Here is a 15901-nt window from a genome sequence, read left to right as displayed (position 1 = left end):
CTCCATTCTGTGTGGCTGAACCTATCCTCTCTTCCTATTCTTTTCTAAATAGTGCAGGTATTGAGGTGAATGTTTCAAGCATTTCTACAACATGATCCTGTATTATTATCCTTTCTCATGTTTAGATACTTCAGTGGAGCATGACAGTGAATTTCTTTTCAAAGGCCTGATGTATTTATTCTCTCTTTTTGTACTAGAACCTGTTAAATAATATATTTTTCTTTGCTTCTAGAGGAATGACTTCAAGCTTATAAACAGAAATAAATGTTCTTTCTCACTGATTTGTGGGAAGATGCACCACAAAACTTCATTTTGTGGCAACAATCTGAAATGAACATATTTGAGGGGAGGCATTGAAGTCACTCTTAAATATCTAGAAAGATTCTTCAAAGGCTTACATCCGCTGTAGCTTTTATTTTGTTGTTCTTATGTGTAAGTTTCATTAGTAGTGCAAGCAAGGTGGAATGATTCTTTGACTAATTACCTGCAGTTTTCAGAAGAAAAAGCTTTCATTTTCTTTCAATTTGAGTATAGAGTGTTTTGCCAAGGCTCCAACATTGTTGTACATCCCTGGCCAAGACTGACAGCTTAGAATTTCTGATTTGTGTTTGCTGATTGAACATTAAACAGCACTGGCTGTGAGCCCTACATCTTGAGATAACTATTAGTCTCTTTTGTGTCCTTAAAGGTGTACTTAGTCTGTGTTAAAGATATTAGAATTGCTTTGTTTATCCCATTTTTACACTCATACCATTGTCCGAAGTTATGTGAGATACTACTGTAGCATGGATGATGATTATGAGATAGGGACTCAGGATGACCTGTTTCAAGAGTCCACTAGCCTCTGTCTGCTTAAATGCTGTTTAACAGTTGATTCAGAAAGCAGAAGGAATGGTAGGGAGGAAAATTTTATTTTCGTATCCATATGCACAGAGGATAGAGAAAATGATGAACAGAAAACCTGTTGAAATCTTTTCTTCTTTCTTTCCCACTTGGCACTTTGAATGTGACAAGAACATGCTAAGACTGTTGTCTTAACCAGTGGAGTTTATGCCTGTGGTTGAATGGTGACAGCCTTCATCTGCAAATTGCAGTAAAATGAGTCCTTTTCAGTACAAGATGAAGAAAAGTATGAAGCTGGCTGGATTAACTTCTTATTTATTCATAAATACTAATTGCAATATACTTCAAGATGCAGATCAGAATATCATCATCCTGTTATTTTATCTGAAACATTCAAAGTTTGGTGACTGTTCCATGCTGCAAGCTTAAATGTAGTGGAGCTTGAGTCTATTCTTTGTCTTTTTTTTATTGTGTATCTTAGAAATAGCCTGAAGACTCTGCAGTGCCTTTAAGGCCTGTTTGGTAGTTTAATCACCCACTAATTTCAAGGGGTAGATCTTCGGATCAGAGCATAGATCTAGGATTACTTCTTAGGAGTGGTTTTACTTTTGACAGTAGAAATGTTTTTCTCTTCTCTTACTCAACTACCTGTTGAGTAAGTTAGAGACACTGGAAGGGGAAAACAACAGCCAGGCCTGAATCACTTACACTAGGCACTGATGCAGCAAATTAAAGCAGCTCTACTCTCAGCTTAGGACTTCTGGATACTCTAAGTCTCTTATAGCTATTAAGAGGATAAGCCTTGAATGCAGCTTAAAATCTCATTTTGAAAGCATGTTCTTGTGATGTATACTTGCAGTACAACTTCTCCAACAGTTAGCAGATCTTCCCCAAGCATGAAATTTTCACAGCACAATTGTATGAACACTCCTTCTAAGTAACTTTAAAGAATGTATGAATATAATTGAATCACTATGTTTTTATTTATTTATTTATTCTAAGAATGAATATTAGAAAATAAATTTCAGTATCATCACTCAACATTTACTCAATTAGTGTTGTCTATTTTCCTTAGAATATCTTCACATTTTCCACTAGCTTTTTGAAATAATGATATGTATCATTTAATTATTGCTATGAATTAACGATTGTTAAGAACAAGAACATGAGAAATTGAAATCTAAATAATCTACTATACTTAACTATCAAGATTTTTAAAGAAAGGATTGTACCAAAGCAGTGTTTTTTGCAGCTACAGTGGCCCATGCATAAAAATTGTTCCAAAGTTTGCACTGAGAGACATAGGCAATCTTGGGCTGGACGTGGAAAGAAAGAATAATTAGACTGTCTTAGCACACTTACATGTAGAGCTGAAATAGATAGATGTGTTTTTATTTATTTTTGAACACAGAGAACCTTCATTCGATTAAAAAGAGAAAGGACTCTATTATCTTGTATTTGCACTGAATTCAGAGTGTGATTAGGAGCAGTTGTTCGGAAATGGCTGATGTTCTAGGTTAATATACTGTCTACATCTCTTTCTGTACACATTTGTAATGTAGTTGGAGATGTTTGCCTAAGCTAGTTGAGTTGCACTTTGTTGCAGTTAAGTAAGATGTTGGATAAATAGACAGAAATTGAGTTTTTAATTTTCAATTTCCAAGGAACCTCACCAATTTTGTTCACACCTCCGCAAATCTTTAGTTGATCTATAGCAAGTCCACCTACTCTACTGCTGAGCTTCTGACAAGATACAGTTTTTTAGAAGGGGTAATGATATTAAGTGTGCCACATGTGTGATGGGGTAATTGATTCAGACTACAGTGGCTCCAGGCAGGGAAGTCCATTTCCTTTTGTGAAATGAGAACCTACGCTGGCCATTATGCAAATAAAAACATAAAAGCTTGAGCTCCCTGCAGCTCTTAGTTCACAGAAGTAGTTTATTAAGGAGTACATCTGTCTGACTTCCTTCATCATCCACAAAGCACTACCTAGTTGTCTTCTGCTGGGTTTATGTTCACAGTCTCTGGGAACACAGCTGCCTGCTGGCACTTGCTGTTGCTAGAGCTGCAGGAGTTTCTGAGAGGGGATTTTGACAAGCCTAATTGCTAGAACTGTTGAGGCTGCCTGCTGCCTGAAATGGTCACAATATCCCTAGGCTATTTTTTTTGGCTTAAAAAAATTTTTTTTTGCTTCCTCCATTTTTAAAGAAAGAGCCTCCTTTCCCTGAACAACTAATTGAATCTGTAATTTACAATGCAATTGTATATATCTCTTCTACATATAGTTTTAAAATAAAATTATGTATGAACTTCAATAGAAAATTCACAATTTAGAGATCAAAAGCTCTTATGCCAATTTTGACATCCTACCTTGTAACTGCTAAGATAAGTGGAGTGGGAGCTGCTTGTAGGCAAGGAAGAGATACTTTTTTTATTTTATTTTAATCTTTCATCACACCATCTGCGGATAGCAGTATGCAAGAAAAATGCCTTGTCAGATAAGCCTAAAACTTATTTAGCAGATTAGAATCTTTTCCAAAATAGCATATGTTAAATGCCAAACATGTCTGGATGGTTATGAGCAAAAAGTAATACCAGGCTAATGTGATAAGATAAAATAAACAGAACCATTTTTCAGGTTGTGCTCAGAAGAAACATGGGCTAAAGCATCTCAAGTACAGGCAGTTTAGGCTATTACTTTCTCTTTGGGATTTGTAGTATCAATGAAATGTTACATTTCCTCTTTCTTTTGGTCTCCTGAGTTAAATGCCTGTTTTATCCTTTTATGTGATAGGCCAGCTGGAGTAGCACTATACGATGGAAGGAGAATGGATAGATAAGTTTTACCTGAGGTTTCAATTTTTTTTTTTTTCTTCAGTAAAATATTGAAAAAGCTAAATTCATAATGCTAAAATAACTGTGGTAGGGAAGAACACTCTAGCCTTTCCTGGACAATTTCCCTGCTGGTGTGTCCAGAGTGGAAGTTGGTGGATGCTGCTATTTATTAAGCTGTTTAAACTTTGATCTAGAAAGTGATCTTTGGAAGACTCTCTCAACCACTTATCCTCCACTGGTGGATTCCCTATTGCTCCCTGCTAGTTCCCGTGACAGCATCAGTAGTGAGGGGCATGGTTTTGCACAGCAAATAGCAGGAGTTATAGATGAGTGGTACAGAAGCCTGTGCAATGGCATGGTGGTGAAATGCTGTTGTAATACTAGATCTCAGAAATCCCTATATTTTGGTAGTGGAAGCTAAAGCTCTGTGGTAAGGTTATTGAGAGGAATACTTAAGAATTTTTTTTTCCTCCATTCTTCCCAAACCAGCCTTACAATACAGTACTGAGCAAGATAGACTAAAGATTCAGTTGCTTACCAGACAAGAAAAAAGCTGACAAACTCAGAGGAAAAAGTTAATCTTTCTGCAGATACAGTGCATAGGGGATCATGTCCTGCAATGGAATGGAAAACTGTTGGTGCTAGTTGGCCTGGGTCCAACCTCACCTACTGGGGGAGATGTTTCATACCCTCACGCTCTCAGCGATTGAGAGCTTGCTTCTAGTTACCAGCTTGATTTATTCACAGCTTGTTCTTCTGCCAGCCTCTTTGTTTAGCTGAATTATCTCTTTCTCTCTGGTTTTTGCATCCCAATTTACTTGCATAGAATGATTCTATTATTTCCTCGGCCTTTTGTGTTGTTGATCACGCCAAGTTCCTTTAATTTTTTTATTGGCCTTCTTGCTCTTTTCTGCACCTCAGTTAGTATAAATTCAACAGTCGATAGTCCTCCATAGGAGGGCTGCTCTGAAAGTAATGCATCGTATTTTATTATTTTGGCTCATGACTTCAGAGGCAGATGTTGGTGGTATGGCAGTAGGATTTAGCCTACCTGCCATTATTCCTTTACATTTTGTTGCTGTGTGACAGATGGTAGTAGAGAGGTAGTCTGATAAAATGGATTTTGTCGTGGAGGTGAATATGAAGGAAAAGTGTGGAACTGAATTCATCCATGCAGAAAACACTGCAGCCATTGACATTCACTGATGCTTGTTGAATGTTTATGGAGACCAAAGAGTGGATGTGAATCCAGTGGGGAGGTGTGTGGTGCATTTCAGCAGCAGTGAAAACAGTAGTTCACTTCTGGAGGTGCCACGTTGAAAAACAGTACCTTGTAGCTGACAATTTGCTCTACCAGACAGTGTCGTTGTGGTCTTTGTATGCGTTGTCATTTCCATGAAAATAAATAGGAAACATTACTTTCAGAGCTACCTACATTGAAGTTAAAGTAATTGAAACAAAAAAGTGTGTTCTACAGTGAAGGATATCAAGCAGCTATGAAATGGAAATCAAGTATTTAATAAATACATTTTTATTAAATGGTAGCAAGAAAACTCTATGTAAACAGACTACTGTTACTTAATTTTTAAATAATAACTGTACCAAAAGTAATTTACTGTTTTCTTCAGGGGAGGAAACTGCTAGGTCAGCTACTTGCTTTTTCTCACCTGTAATAATTGGCACTCACTGTTCAAATTTTTTCAAGTCTTGATGGGTGGTAAGACTTCATTTAAGATGAGATAGTGTATTGATCCCACCTAGCTCTGATTTTGCTGCTTCTCCTGCTGCTAGTTTCTCTGCTTGACGTTCTGTGATTCTCATTTCTCTGCTTCTCGTCTGCATATCCATGCTTCACATAACTATTCCCTCCACTCACTGCTCCCACTAATTATGCATCATATATCTTTTGCTAGCTGTGCTTCATAGTGCTTCACTCGTGACTTTTTCTTCTCATCTATTTCTTCACTGTGTTAGCTGTTCCAGCCAATTTCAGCAGCTTTGCCAGTATTGTGAACTGACCCCAGCCAGCAATTACACACCTACTAGCCTCTCACTGCCTCACAGTGGGTCAAGATAAAGATAGTCTAACGAGTGAAAGGGAAAAACAGAAGAAAAAAAGAAAACCTAATCAATGCAAAAGCAATCATACATCACCAGCAGACCAATCTCTAGCTACTCTCTGAGGAACAACTACTTTGGAAAATCTGCCCACCTGGTTTTATTGCTGATCCTCTTGCCAAACCCTAGCCTTCTCCCTGAGGTTAGAATGAGAAGCACAGAAGACCATGGTTTTGTTCAAGACTGTTTGGAAATAGCTAAATGTTTTGTGTATTAATTTTGTTCTTACCAGAAGTCTAAAAAACATCACTACTCAGGCTACTATGAAGAAAATTAGCTCCATGTCAACAGGCCTAGTATAGCTAATAACTTTTGTTTTTGTTTTAGAAGAGAAAACAACACAGAATAACATCTGAGGGATATAATCGTTTGATAACTACTGTATTTCCTACTTTTCAGGAAGTCCTTATGCTAAAAGCAAATCATTTCTTTTTCGAAAATATCTCTTTTCTTGATGCTCTCTACCTTGCAAATCTGGACACTGAGACCATTTATTCAAGGCAGGTACCTGAACAGTATTTTACTATAAACACTAAACTCTTCTACTCTCTAATTAAATGACTTTCAAACATAATACATTTGGCACTGCAAACAACTGTGCCTTAGGCTGACTTATTGGTCTGTTCCATTTGCCTTCACTTTGCTTCCTCATAAATAGGTTCTTTCATTTCTCATCATTCTCTACTCTGATGAGTAGAGGTACGGTGATGAGGGCAGGTGCAGTGAAATTTTCTTGTTTCAATTCTCAACTGCTAGCCCAGGACAGCAGCTCTTCTTCATGAGGCGGCTTGAGCTGGGCTACAGCCCAGCCCTGAGTGCACATCAATTGCTCAGCAACAACCAAACAGCAGTGTCCTATTAACACTGTTTGAGCTGAAACCAGGTCAAGGAGAAGGTGCAATGCTAACTCAAATTATCGCAAATGCTTACATACATTTTGATGCATTGACTAAATACAGTCCTATGAACAGCAAAAAATAAGCATCCATACCTTCTGTTTTGATAAAGGAGTTTGAGAGTATGTTTCAAGATTTCTGAAAAAAAATCAATATTTTTTTTTATATATATTTGTGATTCTGTTTTCAGTTGACATAAATTAACCCGAGAATTTTCAAATGGAACATATAGAGTTGCAAACAGATAATCAATTTTTTCTCTGAGTTGAATATGTCTGTTTGCCAGACTTTTGTAAGACCTCTTTTACTAGAGAAGATCCCTAACTTCACCATAACATCTCATTCATGTCATTTCTTTTTGATAATATGCATATTCGTGAACAATTATTTTCAAGTATGAAGCACAAGAAGAGTAAAATTTCATCAAAACCTCTTAATGAAGACCTTGAGAACTCACTAAGAATTTCAATCACTTCAATTGAACCAGACATTGATACCCAAAATTCACAAAAACTAGGTCAAATATTCCACTAGTTTTATGTTTTTTTATCCTCCTTTTGCCATCCCATCTGATATGGAAGTACATATGAAGCAAAAGTATGTCATTTAATTCCTCCTTGTGGAAGAAATGAGACTAACTGACATTCATTAACACTTGGTGAATGTTGATGGAGACCAAACAGTGGACATGTGAGAGATAGATTGTGTTTTTGCAGTGGAAATTTCCAGTATTTCTGTATATAGCATAGGATAAGTTGTCTTTCACAAAGAAAGCTCCTGAACAGAGTGAAGTTGAGACTGGGGCATTCCGACCTAGGTAGAATTGGCATAGGCACTAGGATAAAGGAGAGACAGAATGAGTGATAGTCCTCCTATCGCTACAGAAAGTCCAGAACATTCCCAAAGACAATGGGTTGGTAATAGACATTGTATGGAAGTATAACCGTAGCTATGGAAGTGTAAACATACCTATGGAAGTGTAATGTAGCAACAGAGCTGGAAGACTGTGAGCCTGAGATGCTCAACTAATGAGTGCGAGGAGAGGCTTTACCTGCATTGAACCCAGGGTATATAACGGGATGGATTTTACTGACTAAGTTGCACAATTTCTCCCTTGTCAATAGGGGGTGTGTGCCCATTATTGCAATAATGAATAAATTGCTCTTCACAGAGATCTCTGCCTGATTAGAAATTTTTGATCTTGAGCATGTTTCTCACAGACATGAGCACACTAAGACTATGGGTGGTGCATTTCAGCAGTGGTGATGGTAGATCACCTGTACTGGTGCAGATTTTTACAAGCACGGCATGCAGCTCTTGTTCATTGCTGGCAAAAATGCATAGCTAGTGGTTGTAACTATATTCACAGAATCATAAAATCATAGAATGGCTTAGATTGGAAGGGACCTCAAAGATTGTCTAGTTCCAAACCCCCTGCTGTGGGCTGGGTGATGATTTTTATTGAAAAACAGTGTTTTGCAGCTGAGAATCTGCTCTATTAAGCAGTATTACTGTGTTTGTATTGGTTGTAGATTCCATGGAAATATATAGTAGTGTTTGCTGAAATTAAAAGATTGATCAAGCTCTCTTTTGAAGTTATGGAGCTGAAAAGTCTTTAAATGAGAACCTTCTTTAAGTCAGTGTTTGCCACATGAACCCAAAGGCAGTTGGATAAGTATTACTGAAGATGTCCTCTAATTAAAGTGATGCAGGAGATGGATTTTCCTTCCAGGAGGTTTCTGGTAGACTTCATAGTAGTTAAATCTGGGACAAAGCTTGAAATCTGTTCATACTCTTCCAGGAAAGAAAAAAAAAAAAAAAAAAAAAAAAAAAAGATATTTGGAGGACAGCATGGTAACTGAATGAGGATAAGAAAGGATTTTTGAGGTAACTAATCTAAGCAGTTATTTTTGTTTGAATTTCTTCATCTGTATCCTTTATAGGCATTTTGAACTGTTATTTTATGTGGATTTTATACATCAGTATTTGTTATGTTTTATACTAACCATTTTTAAGTTACAGATGGTTTAGGTAGCTGAGTACCTTTATGTAGGTACAGCATATATAAAAATGAAAGGCTCAAGTTAGAACTTTGAGTTTAGATCACCTGTGTGTGCTATAAGAAAAGCTTATCTATATAAATTAAAGCATACAGGTAGGAAAGCTCTCGCAGAAGTAGTAAGTACAGGTTAAGCAGTAAATGCAAATAGTTTGCTTTGGGATTATTTGATCCTTTGCAGAAAATACAAAACTAAAATTTCTTTATGCTATTAAAAATTATAATTCCTATGGATAAGATTTTGCTACATGCCTACAATATCCTGGACTTGGAGGGCTGTCCATATTATGCTAATCAAATTGTCCTCATTTTATGCACATCTACCATTTGCTTATTTTTGTCATCACAAGCAACCACGTGGAAATACATTCCAAACCTTCATTTCAAACATGTTCTGTGTTTAATGTAACAAACTGAAATAAAGTCATATCTAAACCATTGTCCTGAGTTCTCCCTTTTGTTGTAGTAGGCGTCTTGCGGGGGCACGGGATGTACGGGACAGGCCTCTCCCTAAACATAGAGAGATAGTGCTATCGTGCTGACCTTGTTGCAGAGAAAACAGGAGAAGAAGAAGGATGATAAAAGAATGTGGAAATGGCCAAATAAGGCACAATGTTATCTGGTGTGAACTAATCAGAGTGGGACATGACAGCACGGTTATCTAGGTAAAAATGTATATAAGCTGTGTTTAGTAGTGAATAAACGCCATTTGCCTCACTTACTCCTGGGGTCTGGGTGAGCATCTGGCCCCGACCTGGTAAAGGGTCGGTTTCGCCCAGCAGTAAGCCCTACATGTGGACAGAGGACGAACACCGGACGAGCGAACGGAGACTACATGCAACAAGTGGTGACCCCGACGTGATCTGTCTGCTGAGGGTGGCTGCCCGGCGTGCCCGTGACGCGGAGAAGAGCCTGTGAGGTGGCGGCAGGTCGCGCACGGAAGACGTATTGCGGTTAAGAGCCTGCGAGGTGGCGGCAGGTCGCATACGTAACAATGGACCAAGTCATTAAGGTACTTGTGCAGTTTTGTAAGGACTACTGTGGAAAATCTGCTCCTTCCCGGAAGGAGATCGCGGCAGTTTTGTCGCTATTAAATGAGCTGGGGGAGCTGGACTCTCCCCGCTACGTTTTGGATTCGAGTAGGTGGGACTTGCTCACCTCGGCGCTATGCCAGCGCGCCATGGCCAGTCAGAAGGCTACGGAACTTAAAACGTGGGGACTGATATTAGGAGCCCTTAAAGCGGCCAGAGTTGAGGGAAAGGTATTGGCAGAGGCTCGATACCTTTTGGGTCTCAGCGGAGGAGGTGAGACACAGGACCCGGTCGGGTCCGATGGGGGTTCGGGAGCAGTTTCTTGCAGGGGCCGAGAGGAGACGGAGCCGCCAATGACCGTTGGCGGGATGGCGCCGGCTGAGCAGACCGCGCTCAGTTCAAAAGAAGACAAACAACAAGAGAGTGAAAGTTCGTTGTCTCGTCCCCCTCCCCCGTATCCACACCCCTCAGGCGGAACGTTGTATCCTTTATCAGAATTACGTCAGTGTTACCTGACACAAGGGGGCGGAGGAAGCTGTGATCTACATGGGCAGGATCAACTTAGTGCCCACATGGGGAGGGACCAGACAAAAGGTCCGTCCAATGCGGACAGGGGGCATAGCCTACTGTCTCTGGTCTCTCCCAGGGGCGGTAGTGCGAGTGATAGTGTAGAGGAGAAAGAAGGGACTGGCTTTGAGTGCAGGGGGAGGGATCAAATGACGGACTGGAATGGGATTAGATCGGAGGCTTTGGGAAAGGGTATAGTTCCAGAGGCATTCCGGGTAATTGTGAGTGATCGTGGTCCCGAATGGGTGCCGCCTGACCCCGGGGGTGTTACGCGCCTGGTGGAATTTATGGATAAAAGAGGCCTGAAATCGCCTCTGACATTAAATGCACTACAAACTTTGGCTGCACTGGGGCCTCTCTTCCCCCGTGACATCACAAACTTAATGCGTACGGTGCTCAGGCTGGTTCAATATACGTTATGGGAGACGGACTGGGTGGCCGAGTTGGGGGGCCGTGCCGGGGCGACAGGGGTCGGCCCGCACCGCTCCCTGCATGGGACCGGAATACAGCGGCTTTCAGGGAAGGCCGTGGGAGTGGCTTCGCCCCAGGGCCAGCTAGCGAGACTAAGGCCAGGGGAGCTAATAGCAGCCACAGATGCAGTGGTGGAAGCGTTTAATAAACTTGTGCATAAGGCCGAACCACCTACTCCGTGCACAGATATTACCCAGGGCCCGAATGAATCCTTTCAAAGCTTTACAGACAGGCTTTTAGCTGCTGCAGAGGGGTCTGATCTCCTGGTACCGGCCCAAGGGCCAGTGATCATTGACTACTTGCAGCAGAAATCGCATGACAATGTTAAGGCATTGCTGCGAGCCGGCCGAAGTACGCTTAATACCTCGGGAGCCGGCCGAAGTACGCTTAATAGCTCGGGAGAAGTTATTCAGTATGTCTTAGATAAGCTCAAGGTGGTTCATTTAACTAATGAAAGGCTAGTCACAGCTATTGTCGTAGCTGTTGGCCCGCGGCAGCAAAGATCGCTGCAGCAGCAAGGGCTGCGTTTCCGATACGGCCAGTATGGCCATGTTAGAGCACAATGCCCCTGTGGGGGAGGCCAGTCAGGGCCTCCTGATCACAGGAAGGGCTTGCTAAAGGGTATCCGTGGTCGGGTATGCAGCAGTTAAATATCATGAATCTGGGAAATTCTGTGGGTACCATCGCGAAAAGTAATACCAGATATAAGTAGCATATCTGCAAAAACTGAGTCTAGGTGCGAGTTTTCTACAGAAATTCTTCGTTGGCAGACCGAAGCCAACTCCAGAACAACTGAGGGACAGACGATGGGATCAAGAACCACTCGTCAAGAGGAGCACTACACCTGCAACGCTGACACTTCCGATGTTGCTGATATTTATGGTGTCCATGGCGATTACAGAGTGTCACAAACAACTACAATGGACACAAGAACATATGCAGAAAATTAAAGAAGAGCGTGATCCCTTTGAAAGCTGGCTGGACGGACTGTTTGGGGGAACGGGTTCATGGTTAAAGCAATTGCTTAAAGCTCTCGCAGTAGGATTTGCAATCTTTGTGTGTATTCTAATCCGTCTTCCATGCTTTGTAGGATGCTTGCCTTCAACGAATGATGGACAAGACTTTTGACTATCACATTGAGTATCATAGATTGCGTGAAAAATTATAGAGGGGTTTAGGTTGTTGCGTTCGTGCTGTAACGGGGCAAGGCTTGGCCGAGCACGGAAAAGAATTCCCTGTTGCTCTGATGATTGCTTAAGAACTGTAGTAGAAAATAGTAGGAATAGTGTGCTGAAATATATTTAGGATTAGGCGTTTTGCGCTGCTTCGCGATGTACGGGTTAGGTGTGTGTGTAAGTAGTATTTAGCTTAGGGAGGGGGAGATGTTGTAGTAGGCGTCTTGCGGGGGCACGGGATGTACGGGACAGGCCTCTCCCTAAACATAGAGAGATAGTGCTATCGTGCTGACCTTGTTGCAGAGAAAACAGGAGAAGAAGAAGGATGATAAAAGAATGTGGAAACGGCCAAATAAGGCACAATGTTATCTGGTGTGAACTAATCAGAGTGGGACATGACAGCACGGTTATCTAGGTAAAATGTATATAAGCTGTGTTTAGTAGTGAATAAACGCCATTTGCCTCACTTACTCCTGGGGTCTGGGTGAGCATCTGGCCCCGACCTGGTAAAGGGTCGGTTTCGCCCAGCAGTAAGCCCTACATGTGGACAGAGGACGAACACCGGACGAGCGAACGGAGACTACATGCAACACCTTTTTATTCAACTACCCCCCTCTCCTAATCTCTGCACGCTTTGGAGATTTTGTAGCTCAGAATTCTGAAATATCCATACAACATTTGTTCTATGTAATTAAGAATATGTAGAATGCTAAAAATACACTAAAATCATATTAACATATAGGAATTCATTGTACCTTTTGAATACCTTTCCGCAACTGTAGACTTTGATATAATGTTCCACCTACATGTATTGCTAATAAATATACATTCAGAGAGGAGCAAATGCACAGTGATTTATGAGTCACTGATAGAAGTAAAATCCAACACATTTATAGTAATGTATGTCTTGTTTTGCTTCATGGGAAATAGCTGCTTTACATATTAATTATTTTCATTTATAAAGTTAAAACCCATTTTTTTTTCTCTTTTTCTTTTTTTTCTGCATGTCAAGCTCTTAAAACCATGTGAGTGCTGCTTTGAAAGTGATTCTCCTATTTTATTATGTTTGCTCATAATGTCAGAGGTGGATATTGGTGATATGTCAGTGAAGAGGCTAAACCTTACCACCAATATTCTGTTACATTTTGTTGCTGTGTGACAAGTGGCAGCAGAGGGGAAGTCTGACAAAAGTGGTGTCTGACACAGTGGTGCATATGAGGCAAAGGTGTGTCACTGAATTCCTCCATGTGGAAAAAATGACATCCACTGACATTAATCAATGACTGTTGAGACCAAAACAGTGCATGTGAGAGCTGAAGCAGATGGTGCCATGGTTGCAGTAATGTGAAAGACAAACCATGTTCCACACAGCAATGCACAGTTGTCACATCAAAAGATGAAGAGCAAATTGCCTAATGATGGTGACTATGTTGAAAAATAGTGTTTTGTAGTTGAGAATTTCCTCTATAATATCATGTAATTATGCTCTTTGAATCTGTTGCAGTTTTCATGGAAATAAATAGGAGCTATTACATTCTGAATGACTTATGTAAGTTAAAATACATTAAGTAAACCACTCCCTCACAGGTTTAATCCAGACAGTGACTAAGAAGTAGTTACTCTAATTCTCTATTATTCTGTAGGATAATACATACAAATTATACTGTTCTATGCCCTAATTTATCAGTATAGTAAAATGACCAGCATTCTTCAGAATGTCTGTGGCAGGATTTCTTTGATTCCAACAATGTATGAGGACAAGTCCATAGCTACAGAAATCCATCTAGAAATCATTCATTTGTGGTGATTGATCTTGATATATGAACTCTATGCAAACACAATAGAAAGTAGAATGTTTTAAAGTGTGAATCTTCTATGTTTAGAAGACTTCCTATATTTGTGTATATTTGTATGTATTAGGTTTTGTAAACAATAAACACTGCAATCTAACTTGTAAACAAGGCAGATTTGCCTGAAGTCCAGGTGTGAGGAATTGTATGTTCAGGGAATCAAGGAAAAGTCAGGATCCATAACTACAAAAAAATGCTGATTACCCTTGTTGCAAAGGCAACCGATGGCCTTTGTATTTCTTTAGTTAGTTAATTATTGGTATCTTAAATATATCAGTTACATTTCTTCACTTCTACTGTGAATGAACAGTAATCAACTTTTCATCAAGTGGCTTTCCAGTGTACCAGAAAATATATATATATTCATACAGTTTATTTCCTTTCTTAATCTATGAGTTAGACACACTAATTTTAAGAGCTTTTATCTTTTGCCCTGCCATTAGTGCCCTGAGCTGAATTCTGTGGTTCTCTTCTCTTTGTTCATTTTTTAATTCTCTGTACCCATGAAAGCAGAAGTATGAGAATGTTTCCTTTGTGCTTACCTGAGAGTTATTCAGGTATTTCCCCTCCTCTTGAGGAGTCAGACTGAAAACTTGTAGCACATTTGTTCACTGAAACAAAATGTAGTTCACTGCAAATGACATGGACTCATTTATTTGTCATCTACTCTTCTGTCCTCTCTGGGACAATTCCAATTACTCGTCTACTGGACCACATTATCTTTCCGAGCAGACTTGGTAGTTAATTTATAATGTTGTACTTTGGTAAACCAGTCAGTGTTGCAGCAAATTGCGCTATCCAAGAATGAAAACATTTCCACAGCCCTTATCCTTTGCATTAGATGCTGAACTCCTGGCACTTTTTAATACTTTTATGACAAAATTTTTAGTAATCTTTGCTTCATTGGTAGCTGGCTAGAGAAGTAAATTTGCTGTCTTCTGTATTTTTCTGAAGAGCGAAAGAGTCGTAACAAATACTCTTTCAAAATATCTCCTTTCACTGAGTAACTAAAAGGCTGCTTCTATTTTTCTTCTTCATATTGGAAACAAGAAAATAGGTACAGCTCAGGTGGAGGTTTTCCCAGCACTGTTTCTTATCTTGGACATCTGGTTCGTCATGCCTGAAGGAAACTCTAAGCATAAGGCAAGCGCAGAATGATGTTTCCACTGAAATTGAATTCAGCATCTAGGAAACTATATGATGTGGGCACTTTCTGAGCAGGTACTTTCTGAACCAAAGAAATATCTTTGTAGTATCTTATTATGATAGACATGATGCTGCATGTTCATTTTGAGAAGAGTAAATTTATGGTAATATCTACCAAAAAAAAGTCAGCCTTCCAACTACAACTTCTTGTAGCAGGAAAAATGGCATCAGATGATTGGGAGCTCAAATTTCTTTTAAATATTGTTTCAACTTTCTGGTTTCTCTATTGCTCTGATTGTTTTTTGTTTTGTTTTGTTTGTTTGTTTGTTGTTTGAATATGTGCATTCTATATGTAACCTGCTTGATTGCATTCATGGTTTTTCATCCCAGGCCATCTTTCCAGTCTTGCTTTCAATCACTGTGCCATGAACATCATGAGGTTCAAGTAATTCAAAATGCAAGGTCTTGCACTTTTGTCTCAGCAATCCCCACTGTCAATACATGTTGAAAGGTGAAAGAACAAGAGCACAGCCATGCTGAAAAGAAGTTGGGAGTGCTGGTGGATGAGAAGCTGGATGTGAGCCAGCAGTATGCCCTCACAGTCCATAAAGTCAACCATATCCTGTGCTGTATCAAAAGAAACGTGACCAGCAGGGTGAGGGAGCTGATCCTTCCCCTCTGCTCTGCACTTGTGGGACTTCATCTGTAGTAATACATCCAGTTCTTGAACAGAAGAGACACGAACCTGTTGGAGCACATCCAGAGGGCCACTAAAATGATCCAAGGGATGGAACTCTTCCCCTGTGTGGACAGGCTGAGAGAGCTGAGGCTGTTCAGATTGAAGAAGAGAAGGCTCCAGGGAAACCTGCAAGTTGCCTTTTAGTATCTAAAGGGGGGCCATGAGAAAG

The 15901-nt window shown here is 40.0% G+C and overlaps 1 protein-coding gene and 1 long non-coding RNA gene across 5 annotated transcripts in view; one reads left to right on the top strand and one right to left on the bottom strand.

Annotated features, from left to right (window-relative positions):
• LOC121109776 overlaps window positions 1-15901 on the bottom strand; it is a 72081-nt gene that overhangs the window by 37425 nt on the left and 18755 nt on the right. For 2 of the 3 annotated variants that reach the window (XR_005857442.2, XR_005857443.2), the window contains exon 1: window positions 14390-14540. The exons of the other annotated variant lie outside the window; for it this stretch is intronic. This is a non-coding gene — a long non-coding RNA (uncharacterized LOC121109776). Of the gene's footprint in view, window positions 1-14389; window positions 14541-15901 lie in introns of those variants that run through there. 3 annotated transcript variants of the gene reach the window in all.
• Window positions 9645-13528, top strand: LOC124417691. 2 transcript variants are annotated; one of them, XR_006937323.1, is made up of 2 exons: window positions 9645-9765; window positions 11593-13528. XR_006937323.1 is itself a non-coding variant. In XM_046934425.1 (2 exons), the coding sequence occupies exons 1-2, from the start codon at window positions 9748-9750 to the stop codon at window positions 11948-11950; spliced, it is 393 nt and encodes a 130-aa protein (XP_046790381.1). In that variant the 5' UTR covers window positions 9645-9747; the 3' UTR covers window positions 11951-13528. The 2 variants fall into 2 exon arrangements, 1 of the variants encoding a protein (XP_046790381.1); XM_046934425.1 differs by having other exon boundaries at window positions 11576-13528.

This window comes from Gallus gallus, chromosome 2 (genome assembly GCF_016699485.2).
Source record: "Gallus gallus isolate bGalGal1 chromosome 2, bGalGal1.mat.broiler.GRCg7b, whole genome shotgun sequence".
Classification (NCBI taxonomy): Eukaryota; Metazoa; Chordata; class Aves; order Galliformes; family Phasianidae; genus Gallus; species Gallus gallus.
This window is presented reverse-complemented; position numbering and strand designations above follow the sequence as displayed.